The sequence below is a fragment of the Electrona antarctica genome, assembly GCF_951216825.1.
Source record: "Electrona antarctica genome assembly, chromosome: 2".
In the NCBI taxonomy this organism is placed as follows: Eukaryota; Metazoa; Chordata; class Actinopteri; order Myctophiformes; family Myctophidae; genus Electrona; species Electrona antarctica.
Genome location: NC_136807.1, coordinates 40,320,735 through 40,345,485, shown reverse-complemented (window position 1 = coordinate 40,345,485; position 24,751 = coordinate 40,320,735). Strand labels below are relative to the sequence as shown.

Genomic DNA, 24,751 nt, shown 5'->3' with positions numbered 1-24,751 from the left:
ACTGCTTGTTTGCTGTCGCTCTACAGCAGAGCTTGGTGGCAGTATTGGGACAAGTGCAAAGGATTTACATAACTTAGCTGAGCACTGCGTGCTATATCAACCACATATGCTACACACGATGCCATAGCAGCTGTTAGAGTGTAGACTTTACCGCAAGGTTTTTCTTCACTATACGAGTCCGACTCTGAGCGTGTATGTGTGTTTGTTCCGCCTAATCTGTGAGTGTTTACACACAATGGCCTGAACGTGTGCAGTGGATCTGCTGTGCACTGAGGTATTGGAGGTGTCAGCCAGCCTCTTTAGTATTCACTCCAACACCCAGTGACTCACAGCCACCACAGCGTGAGAGAGAGAAGGAGAGAGAGAGAGAGAGAGACAGAGAGGGGGAGGCAGGAAGATAGATGCAGAAAAGGAAAGCGAAAGAGAGGGGCTGGAGGAGGTGTTTGTATCTGTGTGTTTGCAAGCATGCTCGCCTGGGGGGATTAATTTTTTGACAGCTCTGTTAAGCCTTCTCTTTAAGCGGCGAGCTCTTCAATAGTATCAGCGCGCTGTGCCTTTCAAGAGAGTCTCTCCAGCGACACTGTGATTCACAGGGAAGTTGAGAGGGGAGAGGGGGGGGGGGGGACCGAAGAACAGACAGCATGACAGGAGTCAGAGACGATGTTTGAGTAGGTTTTTCGGTTTGCGAGGGATTGGACCAAAAGAGGCAGACTGTGACGCTCCTCTTCGATTAGCGACTGCAGTCTGCAGTTTAATTCAAATCCACCCCCTCTCCTCTCTCTCTCTCTGTCTCTCTCTGCCTTCTATCCTCCCGGGTCGTCTCTGCTTGTCACTCCATGTCTCTTCATCCCTCTGTCAGTTTGAATTTAGTTTAATCTCTGGCCCCTCCTTCCCCTGTTCCTCCACTCTGTCGCTTTCTATTCCATCTCCTCTTTTTTTTCATTTTTTGCCCACTCCCTTCAAACCCAGCCCCTGGTCTAATATCCTTTAAAATCCTTTATTTTGAAGACAGTTGAGGAGAGGAGAAGAAGGTGGTCAAACTATGTGTGACTGCATAACCCTGGCACGTTGAGAGGTGAGGGGAGAAGGTAAGAAGGGTTAATCCTATCAAGTCCATGTACACATGGAGTCAAAGAGCGAGCGGGTAGCAGCAGGGTGATAAACCCCAGGAGACAAACACTGTGTCCTTTTCACCAGAAAAGGGGAGGCTGAAAGCGGAACGCGGGTGAGGATAACAGGGGGTTGGGGGGAGGGGGGGCAGAAGAGGAGCGCGCCGCTCGGAGGAGACCCAGGCGTTATAGAGTCCCTGCTCCGTTTCCACCTCTGTCTTCATGACTTCCCACTCCACGCGATGACAAGTGTCTGCGGCCGCTCCCATTGGTTGAGCTCGCACACCAATCGGAGCAGAGGCATGTAAGGTGCCTTTAGGTTATACCCAACCCCAAATACAAGGAGCAGAGAGAGAGAGAGAGAGATTGAAAGAGTGAGAGAGGGAAATAGAGGTTAGGGAAAGGGGGAGTGCTTTGCAGTGCACACAGAGAGAGTGAGAGAGAGAGGCAGAGAGTGTGTGAGAGAAAGAGGTACTGACAATATCGTGCAGTGAAGACTTTTCCCCTGAAGATGCCTTGCGAGATGTTTCAGTTGGGGAGAAACTGCTCGACAGCTGTTTGCTGGAGACCACTACATTTCTTCCTGGTGGCTGCTGTCTGAGGAGAAGATCTGGGCACTGTAGACTCATTCCTGTGATTGGCTATCACACTTTAGGCTCCCCCTCCCTTTTCTGTCCCCCCCTCCCCCTCCCCCAACCCCCCCCCCACCCCAATTCTCTCTCCTTCTCTCACCCCTCCACACCACCTCCACACACTGTCCTGAGGCTTACCTGAGACAGACAGCACAACTGCACCGACGCCGGACCCCTCCTCCACCCACACATACTCTCACACAAACGCGCGCGCGCACACACGCACTCACGCACGCACGCACGCACGCACGCAAACAGAGTTTGCTTTTCACCTGGAGAGGGCAGGCTCAAGGGACGGACAGCATGGGTAGCAGCAGCCTCTCCTCACATCAAGCGGTGCCTCTCTGACTTTGTGGAGAGAAGCAGAGGAGAAGAGCGGGCGAGACGAGAATTTTGGAACCATTGTCTCTTGCCGAAACAAGGGAGAGACTATAGGGGGACAGAGGTAGCACTTATCAGAGAAGAAGGAACGCACACAGCATGATTTTGGGTGAGTTTGTTATTTTCAGTGCGTGCATGGGGATTTTTTTGGAGAGGTCAACCGCGCTGTCGGATATCACTAATCCCTGCTTATACTTGGACAACAGCAGCTCTCCTAATAGTCTGCTCCGCTTGATTTCCATTCCACACAGGCCATCTGTCATTACCGAGTGCAGGTATGAATGAGTCTATATGTCATTGTTGGTTATAGTGCATTTATTAATACTACGTGTGTGAATGATGACAGAAAGGAAAGATCAGAGGGTTGAGACTGTGTCATTATGGGCTGTCTGGTCACATGGTCATGATTCGCCACTCTCTTCTTGTACCTGCCAAGACAGGTGGAGGTGACCGACTTCATGATTTGTCTGTAATGACAGGCAGTCGTGGCAATTTGTCAAAAGAGAAATTGGTTAATGTAAGGCTTGTGATTCCACATGCAAGACTCACATGTCCCTTGATGTCCCTGTCTTTCTGTTAATTAGAAGACGGGGAATTAAGCGTAATAAGCCAGTTATTTTGAAAACACTGGCACGCCGCACAATGTGGCTTTTTACTTACCATGCTGGGTAGGTCTATTCTGAGCCAGCGCTTTCGTCTTTAGTATTCTAGTCTCATAGCGCCGATGTCTGCAAGGGGGTGATTCTGTGTGCGATCTGTGTGCTTGAGATAGTCAGCCTGTACATTCATTCTGACGATGGGAGCTCGGCTTCACTTCCACCGTAAGTCCAATAATACGACCAGTCCCAGATGGACTGTGTTTTGTGTGTGGGTGTGTGTGTGGGTGTGTTTGTGTGTGTGTGTGAGAGAGAGAGAAAACACAGGAAGATTGCATTTCTGTTTGTCTGCTCAGGAGAGACAGTGAGCGTCAGTGTGTGAAAGTGTGTGTCGAAGTGAGAGTATTCACCACCAGGGTCTGTGTTTATGTATGCGTGCATGCGCGCGCCTGTGTGTGTGTGTGTGTGTGTGTGTGTGTGTGTGTGTGTGTGTGTGTGTGTGTGTGTGTGTGTGTGTTGCTATGCACTCCACCGCCGGAGAGGCCACATTGTTTTAACGCATGCCTGGGCTGATTCAGACGTAGCTCTGCTGCTGTGGTTGTTCCCCGGCGGGCATGTTTTTCAAGGAGACAGTCCTAATGATTATAGGGAGTCATGTAGTCTGAGGTGTCTATACGTTTGCACCGTATGCGTGTGTTTATGTGTGTGTGTGTGTGTGTGTGTGTGTAAATATACACTCATGTACGCATACATACTATGTATGCGTTCATGAGTGTGTATTTCTGAGTTAAGGGAGAGTTGCAGGTCAGTAAAGTTCATGGCAATGTGAGCATAATGCGAATTCCGTGCATGATTTTATATGCGCCTCGGTGACCTGAGCGCTCGTATCATCATACATCATCATCATACATCCTTATTATCCTCACTTTTTAAGCCCATCAGCCAATCAAAAATCAAATCATCGCTATGGGGTGCGCACACGCACACGCACACGCGCGCACACACACACACACACACACACACACACACACACACACACACACACACACACACACACACACACACACACACACACACACACACACACACACACACACACACACACAGCGCCCCTCAAAAAAAACAAATAATAATAATCTGTGTGTATGCTGGACAGATACAGTATATGTATGTACATACGTGAGAGTGTGTGCGGTATTCACGTGGGATCATTTCAGTCTGTCTGGGCAGCTGGTGAATGGGCGACAGATTAGCTTGGGCCTGAGCCTCATTTAGCAGTCAGATCAGCGAGGACTCGATCAGGCCAGTCTCGCCGGCCGCACCATGAGGCCTAAATGACCGACAGCACAGGAGATGTGTTAATGGCATCATTAACCCACCACTTACAGCTGTCTCTCAGCACACATTCACTGCAAGACAGGTATGCTATGCTACACCGACTCGCTGCAGGGACCCATTCAGGCCTGACGTCGAAATAAAAAAAAACGTTCGCTCTGAAAGAATATATATTGAAAGATTTGTGCCGCATTTTTACGGTTTTTCAAAAATAGCAGACCTACAAGCTCGTAGCGCGCCACTCGGTGGCGTGCTATGAGCTTGTAGATCTGGTATTTTCCAATAGCTAAAGTATAACATAATGTTAAAACACCAAAAGGGGTTCCCACCCAGAATGGGTTAAAGCCGGACTATATGTATATACAGCTAAACAATACAGCTGTAGATCTATACACTATTAAAATGTGACCCGAAATAAACACGGGTTTGTGTTCTGATGCGATCAGTAGGCCTACGTGTGGTCGGTATATACGCAGTGTTAATGCGTGACTTTGAGGGAGCACAGCGCGTGCTGTCGGTATCAATTCACAACAAACGGGCTTGATTGAAACGCTTTTAATGAATGATAATGCACCTCTGAGATTCTGTGGTTTCTCATCATGCCCAATGGTCCATGAAATCACGCCTGCGCCCATTTCGAAGCCCCGCCGCATCGCGCACTGATATGTATCTATACCATTATTCCTTGTCCGAACAGGGAGATTCTATATCGGCCTAACATTCTGCTTTGCGTGATGATTTGACTGCGGAGCATTTTGACATTTTCTGCCTTTAGCTCCACTGAAAAGGGCAATGTCAGCGTAATGACCTTTACAATGTAGGCGCTGGCCAATCTGAATTAGCTTTCATCATCCTGATGACGACCATTGATATCTGTCTGCTAGACGCGCAGTAATGTACGTCTGAGGAAGGGCAAAACGTCCCATTCAATAGACAAATTTGTGTGTGTGTGCGTGTATGCATGTGTGCGTGAGCATGCGTGTGTGTATGTCTGTGTGTGTGTATGCCGCAGTACAAAAAAACAGACACGTAAGCATCGATGATTGTGTCTACATGGCTGTTAGCCAGTTCCCATCCATTGTTCCCTGTGACCTTGAGTGGATAACCTTACCCTGCGCTGCTCTGTTGTGTTGATGTATGCGTGGGTCTGTGATAGCTGGCATTCTAGAAGACGATCCTGGGCCTTGGCAGAAGTCTTCTTTGGCCGCGGTGATAGCGATGACAGTCCTGATGCTGATAATGGCACTGGATGCGTGGTTGTGTCGAAACAAAGTGTGCTCTGTCTATACAGCCGCAGGCAGCCCGGCTTAGCGTTTTGCTTTTGCCATGGGCTCTGCAGCAAGCCAGGGGTTTTGGGACCGCTGCTGCTGTTTGCATGTCTGTACAGTACGTGTGTCATCTGGACAGGGAAGAACCCAGCAAAATGGAGGCGGAACACGTGCCTACACGTGTAGAGAACATGGTCACTGGCAGTGGTGGGGAAAAAAAGTACTCAAATGTTTTACTTAAGTAAACGTATCAATACTGCAATATAGAAATTCTCTGAAGTCCGGAATTGTCTCACAGCAGCGTCATGGTGGTCAGCCACCACGTTAGCCTCAACACCTCCTACACCAGCGTCATGGTGGTCAGCCACCACGTTAGCCTCAACACCTCCTACACCAGCGTCATGGTGGTCAGCCACCACGTTAGCCTCAACACCTCCTACACCAGCGTCATGGTGGTCAGCCACCACGTTAGCCTCAACACCTCCTACACCAGCGTCATGGTGGTCAGCCACCACGTTAGCCTCAACACCTCCTACACCAGCGTCATGGTGGTCAGCCACCACGTTAGCCTCAACACCTCCTACACCAGCGTCATGGTGGTCAGCCACCACGTTAGCCTCAACACCTCCTACACCAGCGTCATGGTGGTCAGCCACCACGTTAGCCTCAACACCTCCTATACACCAGCGTCATGGTGGTCAGCCACCACGTTAGCCTCAACACCTCCTACACCAGCGTCATGGTGGTCAGCCACCACGTTAGCCTCAACACCTCCTATACACCAGCGTCATGGTGGTCAGCCACCACGTTAGCCTCAACACCTCCTACACCAGCGTCATGGTGGTCAGCCACCACGTTAGCCTCAACACCTCCTACACCAGCGTCATGGTGGTCAGCCACCACGTTAGCCTCAACACCTCCTACACCAGCGTCATGGTGGTCAGCCACCACGTTAGCCTCAACACCTCCTACACCAGCGTCATGGTGGTCAGCCACCACGTCAGCCTCAACACCTCCTACACCAGCGTCATGGTGGTCAGCCACCACGTTAGCCTCAACACCTCCTACACCAGCGTCATGGTGGTCAGCCACCACGTTAGCCTCAACACCTCCTACACCAGCGTCATGGTGGTCAGCCACCACGTTAGCCTCAACACCTCCTACACCAGCGTCATGGTGGTCAGCCACCACGTTAGCCTCAACACCTCCTACACCAGCGTCATGGTGGTCAGCCACCACGTCAGCCTCAACACCTCCTACACCAGCGTCATGGTGGTCAGCCACCACGTTAGCCTCAACACCTCCTACACCAGCGTCATGGTGGTCAGCCACCACGTTAGCCTCAACACCTCCTACACCAGCGTCATGGTGGTCAGCCACCACGTTAGCCTCAACACCTCCTACACCAGCGTCATGGTGGTCAGCCACCACGTTAGCCTCAACACCTCCTACACCAGCGTCATGGTGGTCAGCCACCACGTTAGCCTCAACACCTCCTACACCAGCGTCATGGTGGTCAGCCACCACGTTAGCCTCAACACCTCCTACACCAGCGTCATGGTGGTCAGCCACCACGTTAGCCTCAACACCTCCTACACCAGTGGCTTTCAACCCTTTTCATATCCAGGTCCATGCATTATTTATTCTGCATTTGAGCCACGGACCACCATTTTGATGAGATCATGTAGACTCTCAGACACAAAACTTAGAATAGTTTGTTGTCGTTGGGTAAGATTTTGTCCACAATGCTGTATTGATGTTGTCACCACAAGACAATTTACAATTTACAATTTAGGCATTTAGCAGACGCTCTTAATCCAGAGCGACTTACAATAAGCAAGAACAAAAAGCATGGGAATACATCACATATGTAAAAAAGCATTTATCGCGAAACATGCGTAAGCTAAGAACGTGACTAGAACATATCTATATAATGACACTATACATATAAACTATAACTAGAACATATCTATATAATGACACTATACATATAAACTACACATATATGCTATACTATGCTGTACATATATACTATGAAGTGCTATGACTACTATACACTATATACTATGAAGTGCTATGACTACATACAATGCACTTATTGTGCTGTCTACATGACATGCTATAAGTCTGTTTCAAATGCTATATAAGTCTAAGAAGTGCTGTCTAAGGGGGGTAGGGTAAGTGCTATGGGCCATGATGGAGTCTGAAAAGGTGGGTTTTCAGACTACGGCGGAAGATCGGGAGTGATGCTGCAGTTCTGATTGCAACGGGAAGTGCATTCCACAGTTTTGGGGCCAGAAGGGAGAAGAGTTTGGGACGTGTGGAGCGTTGTCCCGGCGTTTTTAGTGAGGGTACTTCCAGCTTCCCTGCGTTGGCTGATCTGAGTGCGCGGGAGGGTTTGTAGGGTTCAATCATGCTGGCAAGATATGGGGGAGCCATACCTTTGGTTGCTTTAAATGCCAACATCAGAGAGATAACAGGCAAATGTTGATCACAATAACAATTATTCTCTAATTATGTAGACTTCTTGTAAATTAAATCATTTACAATAATTTAACTCTTGAGAGTGCAAAATGAAACCTGGCCATTTTACGCTCTCAGTATCAAGAGTTAAAGATCTATAAGGGTCCATTTAGTTACCAACTCTCCATCATTTCGCTGGGGACCACCTGGAACCCCCTCAAGGACCACTGGTGGTCCCCGGACCACTGGTTGAGAACCACTGTCCTACACGTTCAGCACCTGGATGCCTGCAGGGACCACCCAATAATGGAGGGTCCTTTGTTGAGAAGTCCCCTGTAACATTAACTATTGTCAGGTGAAAACGCTAGGATTGGTTGAATACACTGATGAGAATTGAACACTCGTGTGAATCCTGGGATAACTTCTGGGAAGGGGTGTGTGTGTGTGTGTGTGTGTGTGTGTGTGTGTGTGTGTGTGTGTGTGTGTGTGTGTGTGTGTGTGTGTGTGTGTGTGTGTGTGTGTGTGTGTGTGTGTGTGTGCGCGCGCGTGTAGTGTGCGCGTAGTGTGTGTGTGTGTGTGTGTGTGTGTGTGCGTATATACTTTGTTATCATTTACAATACAAACAAGAAAATAAAGCAGATTGGATAATCACAAAGTAATGAAAGCTGCACTATGTAACTTTCCTCTTCTATCCCGGATTTGAACCTGGTTTCCGGTTACCATTGAGTTAATAGCTTACTTGGGGGATAAAATTAATCTTGGACATCAGGTCAGAATTTGTGTCAGATCCTGTGACGCGATCTAAATGTCTCAATAGAAGAACAGGGACAAAATACCACTACGTTTAATTAATTAAAAAGGTTCGATAGTGCCGCTTTAGCGAATAGAAGAAAAGGAACCCTCTGACAGTGTTAGGTTAAATTAACACAATGTTACTGTGTAGGTGCTGAGCGAAGTCATGATTGGTTCAGGTGTCATTCTTCCTGTCTGCGTCAGAGTCGCTGAACCCTGCAAGGCCATGTGGTCTATCTGTTTCTTTGTCTTTGCATTTTCTGTGTCCATTCCAGCCTCATCTGTCTTCATAACACATCAGACTGTCTGCATAGCTCATATGGTTACCCGTACCCCTCATTCTCTTCTCTTCTCTTCTCTTCTCTTCTCTTCTCTTCTCTTCTCTTCTCTTCTCTTCTCTTCTCTTCTCTTCTCTTCTCTTCTCTTCTCTTCTCTTCTCTTCTGGGGGTCAGTCAATTCAAAGAGAGAGCGCGAACCAAAATTTAGATTTTTTTTTTAGCAGTTCAGCATTTTCATTTTGTCCCCCCATGATTGCATTGCACTCTGGGCTTGTGGCAGACTGACATAATAATTATCAAAGTCTTTACTGAGCTGCGTACTTGGTATGCGTGGCCCAGTTTGTCCCTTAAGGCTTCCTTTCATCATGCCAAACTTATAACTGGAGCACTTCGGCACAGTCGTAAATTGAGAAATCTGCAGCGGAACATAACGGCACCGTGCAAACTGTTGTCGATGCAGGTTTATTTCTTGACGCCATGGCAAGAATCGCACATCAACTTCCATAGGCCATTAGCACCTGTGAGTGCTGAGTTGTCACCTAAACAACACAGCAAGTCAACTCGCTCCACTAACGTGGCTGTTCCCTTATGCTCGTTAAAGGCGATATCTTGATAGATCTTCCCTGGCGGAAAAAATAGAAAAACAAAACATACGTTCACAAGGCTACAATCTTCCTTCTCATGTACCTTTTCAAGAAGACTTATTCACACACTGGTAATGGTGATAAGACTAGGCGTCTCAACAATGACAGACGTGGCCGAAAGAGATTGCATTGTGTGTGTTTGCTGTCAGTGGGTATGTATGTGTAGTTGTGAACTGTATATTTGTGTGTGATTATTGGTTGGTAGAACTTGGTTGGTATAAATACTGTAGTACAGTGGTTCTCAGCCAGTGGTCCGGGGACCACCAGTGGTCCTTGAGGGGGTTCCATGTGGTCCCCAGCTAAATGATGGAGACTTGATAACCAAATGGACCCTTATAGATCTTTAACTCTAACATGAAAGCAAATGGACGCTTACATTTATAGACCCCTCTATTTGGCTTCATTTTACATTCTCAAGAGTTAAATTACTAATTAATTTACCAGAAGTCTACACAATTAGAGAATGTAGAAGAATTGTTATTTTGATCAACATTTGCCTGTTGTCTCTCCTATGGTACAAACATCAATATAGCATGGAATTAAATCTTCTCCAACAACAACAATATCCTTTAGTCTTGGGCCTGAGAGGCTAAATCTAATTGAATGGTAGTCTGAAAAAGGTTGAAACCCACTGCTGTAGTAGACAGTCTCTGCTACCACTGCATCAGTCTTTGTGAATGGCGAGGACACCCCAGTATTATAGCCCTGCTGCACTGGTCTCTCCTCCCTCGTCTGCTTTTCTCTATTGCTCCATTTGTTTATGCTGGAGTGACTGTGTGTCAGCAGGTTGTCAATACCGTCTGTAAGGGACTCTAATGAATAGGCCTGTTATTGGACTTGTGGGAGGGCAATCTATTGTCTGTGTGTGGCCTATCGGTGTGTGTGTGTGCGTGTGCATGTGCATGTGCGTGTGTGTGGAGCACTGCAGAATGCAGGTAGGTGGAGGTGTCTCTTCTACCTCTCTCTCCTCACTGCAGTGTGCTCTCTTTCTCTCTCTCTCTCTCTCTCTCTCTCTCTCTACTTGGTAAAGACCAGCATGGCCGGAGGCCATGTCACTGCCGTTTCACTTTGTGACTTGCACTATACCTTGGCAGTGCCTTCCATGGTCCCGGAAACACGGAATGCACGGAATGTAAAACCATAAGCCCAAGTACTGCACATTCGAACGCTTGAACGAAATGTACGGCTCTGAGAGCTACAGTGCATCACTGCATCAGGCAGTGCCTGGCACCTGCTACTGCCTGCCATCAGTCCAATACTGTTGCTCTGTGAAGCGCGGAGCTGCACCTGTGCGTGATTATGGTGTCACATTAGTGCATTCACCAACAGGACAGCTTGGCTGGCTGGTTGGCTGGCTGGCTGGCTGGCTGGCTGGCTGGCAGGCTGGCTGGCTGGATGGCAGGCTGGCGGGCTACGTACTGAGGCTCCTAGGGGCAGAGGACACCTGGAAACTGGAGCCTGGAAACTATGCATGCATGCTTCAACAGTCACTCTGATCACAAAGTGGAAAGAAAAGGACAGATTATCACTCGCACACTGCAGCTCTGGAGCGTTTGCATGGTGTCTCTATTAAAAAAATGCCGTTGTACATACAAGCTCACAGCGCGCCGGGGATGCGACACGTTGCGAGCTTGTAGATTGGTTTCTTTTGTGGTTTGAGACGTTTAAAAAAAAACGTGCTTTGAAATCTGTATATTTTTGGACCTGCCCAAAATTGGGATGCCAGGGTGAAAGTGGCTACCGTATTGATTGTGTTAAAATGTGTCTATATGTTATTACAGGGGCGTTCTGTCAAACAAACATTCATTCATCACTCATATGCACAAAGACGAAAATTCTCCTGTCTGTCGTAACTCATTTATCTATAGGTAACGAGAGCCGAGTCTTCACCGCGATATGTATTGTTAAAAAGAAATACATAGAAATACACTACACCACACAGTATGCAGTGACTATACATGCAGTACGCATCTCTCTCACACACACACACACACACACACACACACACACACACACACACACACACACACACACACACACACACACACACACACACACACACACACACACACACACACACACACACAGTATGTGTGACCATACAGTACGCATCACAAACCATCTACTAATTATTACAGACTGTGGTGATAATCTCTCTTGCAGAAGCAATTACACTGGAGCTCTGCAGGATGCGGCTCTGATGTATTAACCCATTTAGACCATGGAAAGCCTATACCTTATTATTAGGCTTATACCCTTAATCCGGGAAAGCATCTGTGTAATTTTTTTGGTCAAGGACGCCTACATTTATATAGATTTTCCCGTGGACGCCCATCTGATAAAAAGGAACATATTTGAGATGTTGAACTGAAAAATAGCTAAGTTTGCTGTACATCTGCTATTTTTGAATAGCCAACGTATCATCTTTTTGAATAAAAATGTCTAGTTTTTCCAGAAAACATTAGAATTTAGAAGGCTTTTTTTTTTTTCGGCCACGGCCACGCGTCGAAATGGGTTAAGGGTGAAATGTCCTTTTAGTGCATGTGGTTCTTCTCAGCCTTTTTCTGGACCACGGCGGCCTCTGTGTTAAGTGGTCAGATGGGTGGTCCCCGGCCCACTGTGTGGTTGAGAACCACTGCTTTAGTGGAGAAATAGAATTCCCCAACCTTAGGAATTAATAGGCGAGCACCATGACACAGTGTTACGTGACTTGTCCTCTTGTTGACTCTGAGAGGCACTGCTGCCTGTGTTTGCACACATTAGAATCAGTATTGATATTGTTAATGAATTTCCGGCTCTCAAAATATAGACTGGAGGCAAACGGTGGATTTAGTTTTGTGGTGTATATTTTCGTACATGTGTAGGGGGGGGGGGGGGGGGGGGGGGGGTTCAACTGCGGTACACTTTTGGCCGGGTTCTTTTGGATATAGATTGCTTTAAATTGCATTTCACAAGGTTTGAATCCAACGTTCATTTAATTTATTACCGTGCTTTGAAGAATGTTGCTCATAATCATAATTGATTGATGTATGAGTAACGGATAAACCAACTTATTCTCTGTATAATCTCTATTATCGCCTTCTATCAAATGTACAAAGTACAAAAAAAAAAAAAAAAAGCTTTAATGAGTCCAAATTGGTCCATTGAGCATCTAATGTGACAGTTTAGAGATGGTGCATGAAGGTGCCCCGAATAACAATTTCCCCAAACAGCAGCCGAGCATGAAAAGGTTGAGCAAAGATTGCGTTCGGGAGTGATAGATGTTGCATTAATCATGCTCACTCTATTTCTGTGCACTCAGAGTGGGTGGTGGGAGAGAGAGAGAGAGAGAGAGGGGGGAGGGGGGAGGGGGGAGGGGGGGGGGGGTGGTGGCGATAAAATGGAGTGAAAAGCATCTTCATGAATGAGAATTAGTTCTATCCATGGCTCTGGGGGGGAGGGGGGGGGGGTGTTGGCGGGGGAGGACATTCCTGTGAGTGCCGTTGAGATAGGGTTTCACACAAAGAAGGAAAGAGAAATCAATTCTCCTTGAGACGCAGCAGCAAGGTCACCGCAGCATGGGGGGGCATGGCGAGAGAGGAGGAGGAGGAGGCGGAAGTTGATGATGAAGGCACTGAAGAGGTGAGGAAAGGAGGGATCGCGTGCAGGGGGTGGGGGGGGGGGGGGGGGGGGGGACACGGGGGGATTGAGCGAACACCAAAAGGATAGAGGCAGAGAGTACACGAGCATTGAGCGAGGTGAGAAAGACTGGATGTGGGCATCACGATGAGAGGTTGACAGATGATTCCAAACAACACCAACTGGCACAGAGCCCCAGTCTCCCAGTGTATTCCAGGCTCATGCCAGGTGCAGGAGGGCATGTGAATGGTGTCTCCGAACTCGCTGCCGAAACCAGCCGGCCCTCCGTCAGATACACAGCCTCTTGCAGCCTGACCTTGCCTGGCCTTGCCTCAAGCCTGGCTCATTCGTCGCCCTGCCACGGCATCCCAACACCGACAATAAACCTCTACAAGCTAACCAAGTGTCACATCGCGACGTGTGATCGGCTTGTAGATCGGCTATTTTCGCCAGCTGCGTGGGACACCCCACAGTAGAGTTTGAATTAGGCATCATCTGAGTCTCCGAGAGGACATCTTTCATCTGACCTCACGTCTCGTGTGACCGCCACAGGGTCAGTAGCACGCGGGCCGAAAGAATTGCACAAGCTTTCGCGTCTCCCAAGAGGCCTCAAGCTACAGCTTTTAATCCCTAATGTTATATGCACAGCCCAAAAATAGGCTAACACTTCACCCCTTCTACCGCGCCCGCATCACCCCGCCCAGGCTAAAGGCGGCGATTCCAATTTATTTTAATGGGCTGTGTATAATGGTCTCTGAGATGCAGGAAGCCTTGGTGATGAAAACATTAAATAAATACAGGTTGGGCTCAGACCTGCCACGAGTGGCTCCGTGCCCAGTGACAGCTACAGTATAGCGCGGTATTGGTTATTGGAGAGTTTCAGATCAGGTTTAGGACGAGAGCCGGGAGGAGGTGGCTGGCTCGCTGCTAGCCAGGTTCTGTATAGCGGTACTGGCTCTGCGTGGCATGGGGGCTCTCAGCGCAGCGAAGGGGCGTCTGGTATGCACACCTGTCTCCACAATGCCTGCTTCCTGAATAACCAACCCTTCAAAGAGCAAGGAGGAGAGAGGAGGGTGTTCTGCCAGAACCTGTACCATAGCCCTGCCTGTGCCTTGGGGGAGCGGGGGAGGGAGAGGAGCAGAGGAAGTGTATAAGGGATGGGTTAGACTGAGGGCTGTCAGGAACACACGGGCGGTGTGGTATCTGGGGTGAGCCACGCTCACCTTCACCTTGTAGATGGGGTTAGCTGCATGCTACATTCCTTGGAATGTAGCCACACACGCACCCACGCACGCCGGGCCGGGCCGTCCATAAGCTGTCCTCGCACTGTGAATACATGGCGCAAGGATTTAGTATAGGACAATGCTCTCTTTTGTTTAGCGTACTGTACATGAAGCTTGTATTGTACATTTGCAGATTGAAATACTTCCCGCTGTCAGTTTGGCCCCCCTGATATGGGAACCCATTTGGTTCAAAAAAAGAAATTCTAAATCTGTCTTGAGGGATTAATTCCTCCCCTAATGCAAAGGAGAACTTGCGTGTTCGACACGGCTCTCGGCTCCTGTTAGAAACGGCAGGTCTCTGTTGTGTTAATGTGGTTCAAAACAGCCCAGATGAAATGGAACAAATTAGGGAGTCCAAGTGGAAAGGTTGGAAAACCGGTGTTTAACATAAAATTTGCATAGTCAGGATCGGCACAATTGTCCCGATGAGACGGAGATAACAGCATAAACATCAGCTCGCTCGCATTGCTCTCTTCAGATCTGAATAATATTAGTTAACGTTACGTTTGTTTTGTTATGATCCTGTTTCTATAATTGTTTTTGTGATGATTTGTGGCTTGACAGTGTGCCAGAGCACAGGGTGCTGGGTTATGCCTGATTTATGCTTCAGCACATGCAACAAAAATAATGCTGTGTCTTCAACTGAATAACTGCTCTTTTTAGTAACAATTCTTGTTAAGCTACACTTGCATTGACACACCAAGGCATAAAGACTTTAGAGGTGGAAACCTTGTATGTCCTTGTACGTTCCTTCTTTGTTATTCCGTGCATTTGTTTGAAATAGTGAAAATGGCCGATCTACAAGCTTGTTGATCGGCTATTTTCGCTGTATGTATGATTGAACTACTAGGGCAGTAATTCACGGGGAAAAAACGTGAAAAGTTTAAATGCAAGGTTTTAGCTGACAGGTGGTTGTTGTGTGAGACTATTGTTTTCCTATACGTGCACCTGCAAGGGCTTGTATAAATGTGAGGGATTGTATTTACAGTAGCACAGAGGAGGGTTTTTTTTGTCTGTGTGCGGGGCCAATAATCACCAGGCAGCCAGTGCCACAAATCTTCATTAGAGGATTAGCCAACAGGGAGACAGCTTGTGTTCTTTTACCTTTTGTGGAGGCCTGGCATGCGGCGGCGGCTAGGAGCCTCGCCGGCTTCTCCCCTTCCTGTCTGCTCTTTTCTTTAAACCTGCGAATGAGGCAGCAGCTTACGTGGAAATCTCACACAGGATGGAACACACACTCACGAATACGCACGCACGCACGCACGCACGCACGCACGCACGCACGCACACCATCTCTCTCTCTCTCTCTCTCTAAAACACATTCATATCCAAATGTACATCATATACAGAGTGTCAGAATGTTCCCTTGAGGTGCATCAGCAGCCTAGTGGGCACATCTTCTCCACAAATTAAGGTCACAGCGGGGGGGAACCAAGCCAACGAACGACAGCACAGTCTGCCAAGGTGTGTGCGTGTGTGTGTGTGTGTGTGTGTGTGTGTGTGTGTGTGTGTGTGTGAGAGAGAGAGAGAGAGAGCTACTCTGTCACATACAGTCTCTCTCTCTCACACACACACACACACACACACACACACACACACAAGCAGAGTACGTGTTATGTTTTGTCTTTCCTGACCTCTAAAGAGCCGCATGGCTCCAGAGAGACCCATTGTCACATACGGCTCCCATCGCATGCACTCAAAGGAAAACTGACCCTCGTTGCACAATTTGACAGGATGAAAGGTGTCATTCCCTTTTCTCTGTGAGTCCCGGGCTAGAGAAAACGGGAGTGATGAATGTGCTTTTTGAAGGTTCTTTGTGCGAGCCTGCAGGCTCTGTGATATCTTTTGATGAACACTTCTAGGATTAGATTACCCCTCCTCGTACCAACTGGGAGAGCTCCGTGACTCATCTAAAGGCTTGTTGTTGGCCCATCAATGCTGTTACGAAACTTCAAATACCTGGAGGATTCTTTTCACACACGTATATTTTTTTTCTCCAGTTGTTCTCCTTTTTTTTGTAGCTTAACCCAGTGGTTCCCAGAGTGGGGTCTGGGGACCCCCAGAGGTCCTTGAGGGAGTTCCAGGAGGTCCCTAGCTAAATTATAGTTTGGAACTACTAAATGGACCCTTATGGGTCTGTAAAATGGACCGAGTCCATTTGTCCTTTTGGTTCCATTTGTACACTCTCAGAGTAAAATTTCCAATGATTTTACAATATAAATTGGGGGTTCCAAAGATAGAAATGCCATTCAATGGGGGGGTCCGTAGCCTAATGCATGTCAAACTGGGGGTCCTTGAAATGTAACGGGTTGAGAATCACTGCTAGAGCCGTAAAAATCTTCTCTTATGGGGGTCCCTGGCATATCTCTTCAAATGGGGGCCCACAGGGCTGATTAGTGTCAATTTGGGGGTCCTTGACATGAAAAAGTTTGGGAACCACTGGCTTAACCAGTATAAATCCCAGCATCCGTATTATGGGGGGAAAATAGCAGCCGGTCGTCTATTTTCAGCATAAATATTTAATATAGTGCAAGAACAGAAAGGTTACTAGTATAGAGCCCTGATGGACTCCAGTCAAACCAAGTATAGGGTTAGTATATGGCTGCATCACATGCAATCTTAGACAAATAGTACTCAAACCGAATACCAAAACAGTCACGCCGGGCGCAAACCCACCGACCTCGGAAAGGGTCGAAGAGAGTAAACTATGAATGAATGAATGAATGGTTTATTTTCATCTTTTTTCAATGAGGCATTACAGGAATATTTTTTTTCTTTTAACATGATCGAAAAGGTATATAGGCAGAAGCTTGTAACTTAAACTACCGGTATGCCTAAACTTAAACTTATTCCTAACCTAACCTCAGTGAAACGGTGCCAAAACCTAACCCTGTTCCTAACCTTAACCCCAGTAAAACTATGCCTAACCCTGAACCTATTTCTAATCCTATCCTCAGTAAAACAAATACAAGATTACAAGAACTTCCCCGGCGTGTGGTCGGCAGAAAAGAAAATGGGGGCGAGCTTGCTTTGGGGTGAGTCTTTTGGTTACCCTCAAACCACCAGTACTTTATACTATTACTCTACTACTGTTGAACATTGCTCTGTAAAATGTGTTACCTGAGTACTGGAGTACATGTGGTTCAAGAAGTATAGAAGTATTCAAAGTCTTTCATTTAACATCATTGTATTCAAAATGTAATTAACCACATTTTCGTAGTGGAGTGAAAGTCATATGTATCCCCAAAAATCACACCCGTGTGAACTGAGTGGTGTAAGGTTTTATATAGCATGATCAGCTCTGATCTGACGTAATGAAATCACACCCGGATGTGATTTCACAACTGGCTTTTTTTGTGCAGAAAAAATGAGCATGGTTGCTACGGTCATCCAGTTCACCCGGGTGTGATTTAATTACGTCAGAAATTATTTTGAACATAGCAACCATGCTCATTTTTTTCTGCACACAAAATCCAGTTGTAGGAGTGGTTTACACCACTCAAAAACCCCAAGTCATACGTATATCCCCCCCCCCCCCATAAAAAATAAGTAAATAAGTAAATAAGTAAATAAGTAAATAAATAAAATTAAAACAATAATAATAATAAATAAACGAATATGCAAGTATTCAGATAAAGTTACTTAAGTACAGTATTAAATAAATCTCATTTGCTATACCGTCCATGACTGGTCGCATGGCAACTCAGCTTGAGATATAGTTCCATGCTCATTGAAGTGTCTGTTTTTCACCCGAAGGAATTACGACCGGAGGTAGCAGTTAAGTATGAAACCTTGCGTTTTTGACACCTAACCCACAATCCCCGTCACGCTGGTTATAGTGTCACCTATAACTCAAATCCCCGTCGATCACCCCAGGCAAGCCCCCAGGTCATCATGGCATCACGTGACATCAGCCCCCTGGTCACCCAGGCAAGCCCCCAGGTGCCCAGGTCATCGTGACATCACGTGACATCAGCCCCCTGGTCACCCCAGGCAAGCCCCCAGGTGCCCAGGTCATCATGACATCACGTGACATCAGCCCCCTGGTCACCCAGGCAAGCCCCCAGGTGCCCAGGTCATCGTGACATCAGCCCCCGTATATGGTGCCCAGGTCATTGTGATTTATTGGTCAAAGTTCATCCCATGCCAAAGCACTCGCCCAGCAGTCTGACGTCACCCAGGTGGATGCGTGCACATGCCGATCTGCCCCAGCAGTCTGACGTCACCCAGGCGGATGCGTGCACATGCCGATCTTCCCCAGCAGTCTGACGTCACCCAGGTGGATGCGTGCACATGCCGATCTGCCCCAGCAGTCTGACGTCACCCAGGTGGATGCGTGCACATGCCGATCTGCCCCAGCAGTCTGACGTCACCCAGGTGGATGCGTGCACATGCCGATCTGCCCCAGCAGTCTGACGTCACCCAGGTGGATGCGTGCACATGCCGATCTGCCCCAGCAGTATGACCTCCACACTCTCACGGAGGAGACTGCCGACGAGCGGCCCCGTCGTCTGGCCAGAACTAGAGTTCAAACTAGAGTTCGGAACAGGCCCGAAAATTAAGGCCCGTCCCTACCTGGGCCCTCATCAAACCCTGTACATTCAATACACTGCCCCCGTTGCCACGACCTGTTCTGACATTCCATATCTGACCTCATCACACCCTGTACACTCAACATACGCTCCATATATGGCCAGTGCACGTGACCTCGCCCTTTAGGGCGAGGTCGCTTCTCGCCCTCAGGCGTCTTGGTAAATAATGTGTCTCGAGCCTATAATCATAGGCTTGTTACGACCACAACCCTCGCTGAAAATAATTTCACTTGAAAGGCTGCTACTTTTGGTGAGCGACACGGTTTGACGGATGTACGAAAAATCAAATCAGGGTTCCGACCTTCTCCATGCCTGTGTGTGTGTGTGTGTGTGTGTGTGTGTGTGTGTGTGTGTGTGTGTGTTTGGGGGAAGGTGTATTCAATCTGACACACATTACATTACATGTCATGCTGCTGCCCCAGTCCACTCTCTCTTCCACACAATCTTCTTTATTCCCATCAGTGGATTGTTTACACCCTTCTTCCTTTACTGATGTATCTCGTCTTTCTCCATCATTCTCACGCACGCTCGCACACAGTGATGCATGGGTCAGGGTACTAAGCAAGCGCATTGGAGAAGAAGTTCGCACACTGTTACTCAGCTCCCAGTAGAAAATGTATTCATCAAAAAGTATGACGTTTCGAACATTGTGGGTCTTCATCAGGTCTGATGAAAAAAGAAGAAACAAAAGTTGGGATGTGTGTGCTTCCCTTTGGACTCTATTACTAAGCAAGCACACACACCCCTCATGATAGAAGAGTCTATGCCTTTTGCCTTTTATATAGTGTTGCTCAGTTGCTGTATGTCTATCGTACAGCACTGCCGCACTTTCCTTCAGTGGCAAAGACCTTAGCACAGTGCTAAGGTCTTTCTGTCAGAAAGCCGCGTGTCATATTATGTTCTCATACTGTAGTTGTTTCTACACGCCGGTAATTTCTCTTAGCACCTACCCTCCTTTAGGGCTGTTATGATATTTATACATTTAAGTTGACGATGAATTGTCACACAAATAATTCCAAATAACGATTTAATTGTGTTTTTGACGTTGAACATTATGAATAGAAATCACGTTTCCATTTGCCTTTTAGGTTTTGTGATAACATCGTTCACAGTGGTAGATATGACAAATATAACCTAGAAATTACTGGCATTGTTATAGTATACATAAGTTATAGGCTACATCAAAACATAGCAGAAATAGCTGACGCGAAGTGACGAGTTGCAAACTTGTAGATCTGCTATTTTAGCTTTTTTTTAATGTATGACATTTTTTTGACATGGACGCGATTATGCCGATTATGACAAAATATTACCTTAAACAATTGCGATTAGACGATTATATAATAATTGTGACAACCATTACCCTACTCTCCTCGCTACGCTACACGGCGTCTGACCGTCTTCCGATGACGCAGCGCCGCCTCGACTAGGGGACGGCTCTGCTGTGAGCCTATAGTGGATCCCGATGGGTCCAGCTAGCAGTCGGAGACAACCCCCCAGCCCTACCCCCACTCGCTACCCCCTCCCCTCATCCTCCTCCTCCTCCTCTCCCCCCCCCCCCCCCCATCACCACCAGCAGCCGCAGACCTCCCCTCAAGGACGGTATCGTATTCTGCCTGAGTGTGCACGTCTGTGTAATCCATAGCTGCAGGCAGGCAGGCAGCAGGGTGACCTTCACAGCGGCTGTAGCCTCACAGGAGGCTGCGACACTGGGCACACGCACGCACGGTCGCACGGGGACCAACCAGGACAGGCCTGCCTGGCACAAGGCTGCAGTGCAATGCATATACAGTACTGGGGGGCAGGACACACGTCCTGGATGATGACGGTTATTATTACACTTTCATGTTAACACAATATTATTAACACGCTCGGCGTGCTCCACCATCGTCTTCTCATTCTCTCATCCGTCAGTCACTGACGGGCAATTTCCAAATTATATGTGTGATCTCTTGTCAGGCTACATGTAATTCAAATGATTCAGTTGAAATTCACTGTCTTTCATGTCATCTAAAATAATAAATAGTAATAATGGATTCCGGTCTGCAGATCATCTCTCTGTAAATTACCTACAATCTTTTAGATATATACTCAAATTTCAATCAAAAATAATTGTTGCTTTTTCAGCGGAAAGGCTTTATGCTTGATTTACGCGTTCAGAGTGCAACTGTGACACAGAACTTAAGCATAAATCAGGCTGCACGATGGCAAGAAAAGTTATCTCCGGTTTGCATTAGTAGTCTGAATAAAAGCCATTGAGTTCTTGTTAGCTATTCCTTCCTGCCATATTTTGGTGGTGCCACCAGATCGGTTTTGCCGTTTCATCTGAGAATTCCCGCTGACCCAGTAAATGTATAGTCGGCGGCGACTGTGAGTGACAGACTGGACTTCTGTGGACACGTGTTCCCGGTGACGAGATGACAGAGGCAAATAAGTTCCCTCGCTCATGAATGATGCATGTCCCCACCGGCTCCGAGAGAGAGAGAGAGAGAGAGAGAGAGAGGGAGGGAGCGCTGAGCCTGGTGACAGCTGAGGTGCTGTGTGTGCATGGTGCAGAACAAGGTTAGCTTCTTCTTCATATGGTGCCAACCAGCTCTCTCCCTCTCTGTACCCTCCACCCCTCCCTTCTCTCTCCCTCTCTGTACCCTCCACCCCTCCCTTCTCTCTCTCTCTACCCTCCACCCCTCCCTTCTCTCTCCCTCTCTGTACCCTCCACCCCTCCCTTCTCTCTCCCTCTCTGTACCCTCCACCCCTCCCTTCTCTCTCCCTCTCTGTACCCTCCACCCCTCCCTTCTCTCTCCCTCTCTGTACCCTCCACCCCTCCCTTCTCTCTCTCTCCCTCTCTGTACCCTCCACCCCTCCCTTCTCTCCCTCTCTGTACCCTCCACCCCTCCCTTCTCTCCCTCTCTGTACCCTCCACCCCTCCCTTCTCTCTCTCTCTGTACCCTCCACCCCTCCCTTCTCTCTCTCTGTCTTTCTAACTCGGTATAATTCACCCTCTAACTCTCTCACACGTGCCAGTAGCTCTCAGTGGGGCTGTTATCCTCTGCCGTGCTCCCTTGAGCCCATACAGCAATGTAGTGACCTTAAAAATGGCCTTCTCTAATGCTGCCTCTTTCCCTCTCTCTCATCCTTCATCACTCTCTCTCTCTCTCTGTCCCTCTCTCTTGTTCTCCTTTCATATCCTTCCCTCCTCTCTCTCTCTCTCTCTCTCTCTCTCTCGGCCTGTCACTGATTCCCTCTCTCTCTCCTCTCTCTAGCATCTCCCTCTAACACAGCCCCTCCATTTTCGTCAGAAACAATCACTGTATTTTCCGTTTCACTGCCCTGCGCTGCCGCAGTCTGTGACTCTCATAGCTGCGTGGCGAGAAAGGGAGAGAGAGAGAGAGAGACAGACAGAGAGAGAGAGAGAGGGTGACAAGAAGAGAGGCTTAGGGGGAGAAGAGGAAAGAGAGAGATAGAAAGAGAGAGATGAGTAGGCGGAGAGAGAGATGGAGAAGGAAAGGAGGAGAGGAAAGGGAGAGGAGGAGAAAGAGAGGGAGAGGAGAGGGAGAGGGATGAAGAGAGGGAGAGGAGGAAGAGGAGAGGAGATGAGGGTGGGATGCACGGCAGGAACAGGAAGAGCCACATAATGGTTAGCCACTATCGCCACCGCAGCATCACATCTGTGTGTGTGTGTGTGTCCTCTGAGCTCATGCACGCGCAACACACACCCAGGCATTCCATTACAGCACCCTCCTCACCCCGCCTGTACACCTGCGTGCACCGTGGCCACGTGCGCACACATCACCAGAACACACACACGCACGCACGCACACACGCACGCACGCACGCACGCACGCACGCACGCACGCACGCACGCACGGATATATGTATATTATCACATCACTGGCCTTGTGGGAGCTATGCCACCGCTTTGGAAATACGCCCCACAATGCTTATGTCCATCATACACGTACAGTATATGCCCAAATTCACACATGCACAATTAAATATGCAGCACACAGATAACAGATAACTTGTCTGCTCTGCATGAGGTGGTGGTCAGATTTGGAAGCCCGCTCCCTGGCGAACTACAACCCGCAGCCTTTGATGTGCGCACGTCATTTTGGCAAACTGCAAACACTCACACAAATATGTCTGGGCAGTGGGAGCAGGCTAGGGAGAGAGAGAGAGAGAATAGACTGAAGCTTCTGTTTGTCTCCTCTGGCTGTTTGGACTGGACTGCAGCAGATATACACAGTACAAAGAGATCCGCCAGCTGGTGTCTACGGCAGACACACACAGGTGTGCACGGCAATTGCGCATGCACGCACGCACGCGTCACACAAACAAATTAAATGTTATTTTAGCTCGAACACACAAATATTATCAAGTGCGTACCCGTCTCTCTCACACACACACACACACACACACACACACACACACACACACACACACACACACACACACACACACACACACACACACACAAACAGTTGCATATTTATATAGACTATACATATGTCAGCATTGGCCTGAGGGTTCCCATCAATATTCATTGAATCAGAAATTGCGACCCGTCCTATTTGCTGGGTCCTCAGTCTACACCGAGGAAAGAGGGTGTTATACGTGGAGGATAATTGCCGGTGATAAACTACTTCTGCAGACAGGGCCTCATTGATTTGGACAGAGGCTTTGCGTAAGCGAATGCAACAGTGATAGATCTCAACACTTATCACTAACGCGCACAACGCCGATCTGAATAAAACATTGGGGCGAGGGAACGATATTGTCGCCGTCTGTGTGTGTGTGTGTGTGTGTGTGGCATTAAGTCCTTAGATTAGCAGCGAGCCGCTGATGCAGTCGGCTCACTGGCGCACGGAGCGCGTGCAGCCATCCCTGCGCCTGCACTCAAACAAACACATCAATCTGACCAGCACTGCACTAGTGTGTATGTCAACATGTAGACGATTAACACGCTAATCCCCCGCCCGGCAACACGCAACGACCACAGAGCAGATCATTAGATTCAGAACGAACCCGGCGAATCATACTAGGCAGCAAACAAACAACAAGCATGTTTGCTGTGTTCTCATTGGACGTTCAGATGTTCATACTGTTGCCAGTGCGGTGGTGGAAAGTAGCCTGCTGTAACTATATAGCCTGTAACTGTTTTACAGCTTTAAGCTGCTATAAGCAATGATGTCACATTTTTAATGACCTTTTCTTTTTTTTTGGTATTCAGACTGCCAGCAATGGGTAATGACAAAACTTCTAGGGACATCTTTGAATGCAGATTGTGGCCCCTAGCTAGATGTGTCACAGAGACTCATATCTTTGGGGGAGCGTTTTACTCATTGCTGGCTGTCTGAAAAAGAAAAAGAAAAAAGGTCATTAAAATTTGGACATGTTATTGCTTATAGCAGCTTTAAGTTACGTTTAGATTATTAATACACAACATACATTAACCACACACTACTGTAGCCAATCTACAAGATCTGCACTTGTAGATCGGTTTAAAAGAAATTAGATACATTTTGATATAAGTATATTTTGATGTCATTACAAAATGAACAAATATTGTCAAAAGTACCCAACATTTGTTTTTGAAATGTCCAAGTGAAAGTATCCAGAAATACAGTACAAATACTCAAGTAAAATGAGTTAGTTAGTTACTGTCCACCCCTGCACATTGCACACAGCGCTCGCAAACACGCATCAAATCCCAGCTGTTAAGTCCGGGAACCATTTGATAGCACTTCAGCTGTAATGCCCATG

General features: G+C 47.7%; 1 protein-coding gene across 3 annotated transcripts in view; it reads left to right on the top strand.

The window, feature by feature from the left end:
- Nucleotides 1-24,751, top strand: part of znf385a (zinc finger protein 385A) — a 110,925-nt gene that overhangs the window by 10,608 nt on the left and 75,566 nt on the right. Inside the window, exons 1-2 of one of the 3 annotated variants that reach the window (XM_079520010.1) lie at nucleotides 1,893-2,231; nucleotides 17,357-17,434. In XM_079520010.1, the coding sequence (XP_079376136.1) occupies nucleotides 2,222-2,231; nucleotides 17,357-17,434 (88 nt within the window). In that variant the 5' untranslated portion in view covers nucleotides 1,893-2,221. Of the gene's footprint in view, nucleotides 1-1,892; nucleotides 2,232-17,356; nucleotides 17,435-24,751 lie in introns of those variants that run through there. The other 2 variants (XM_079520009.1, XM_079520011.1) reach the window with 2 other exon arrangements.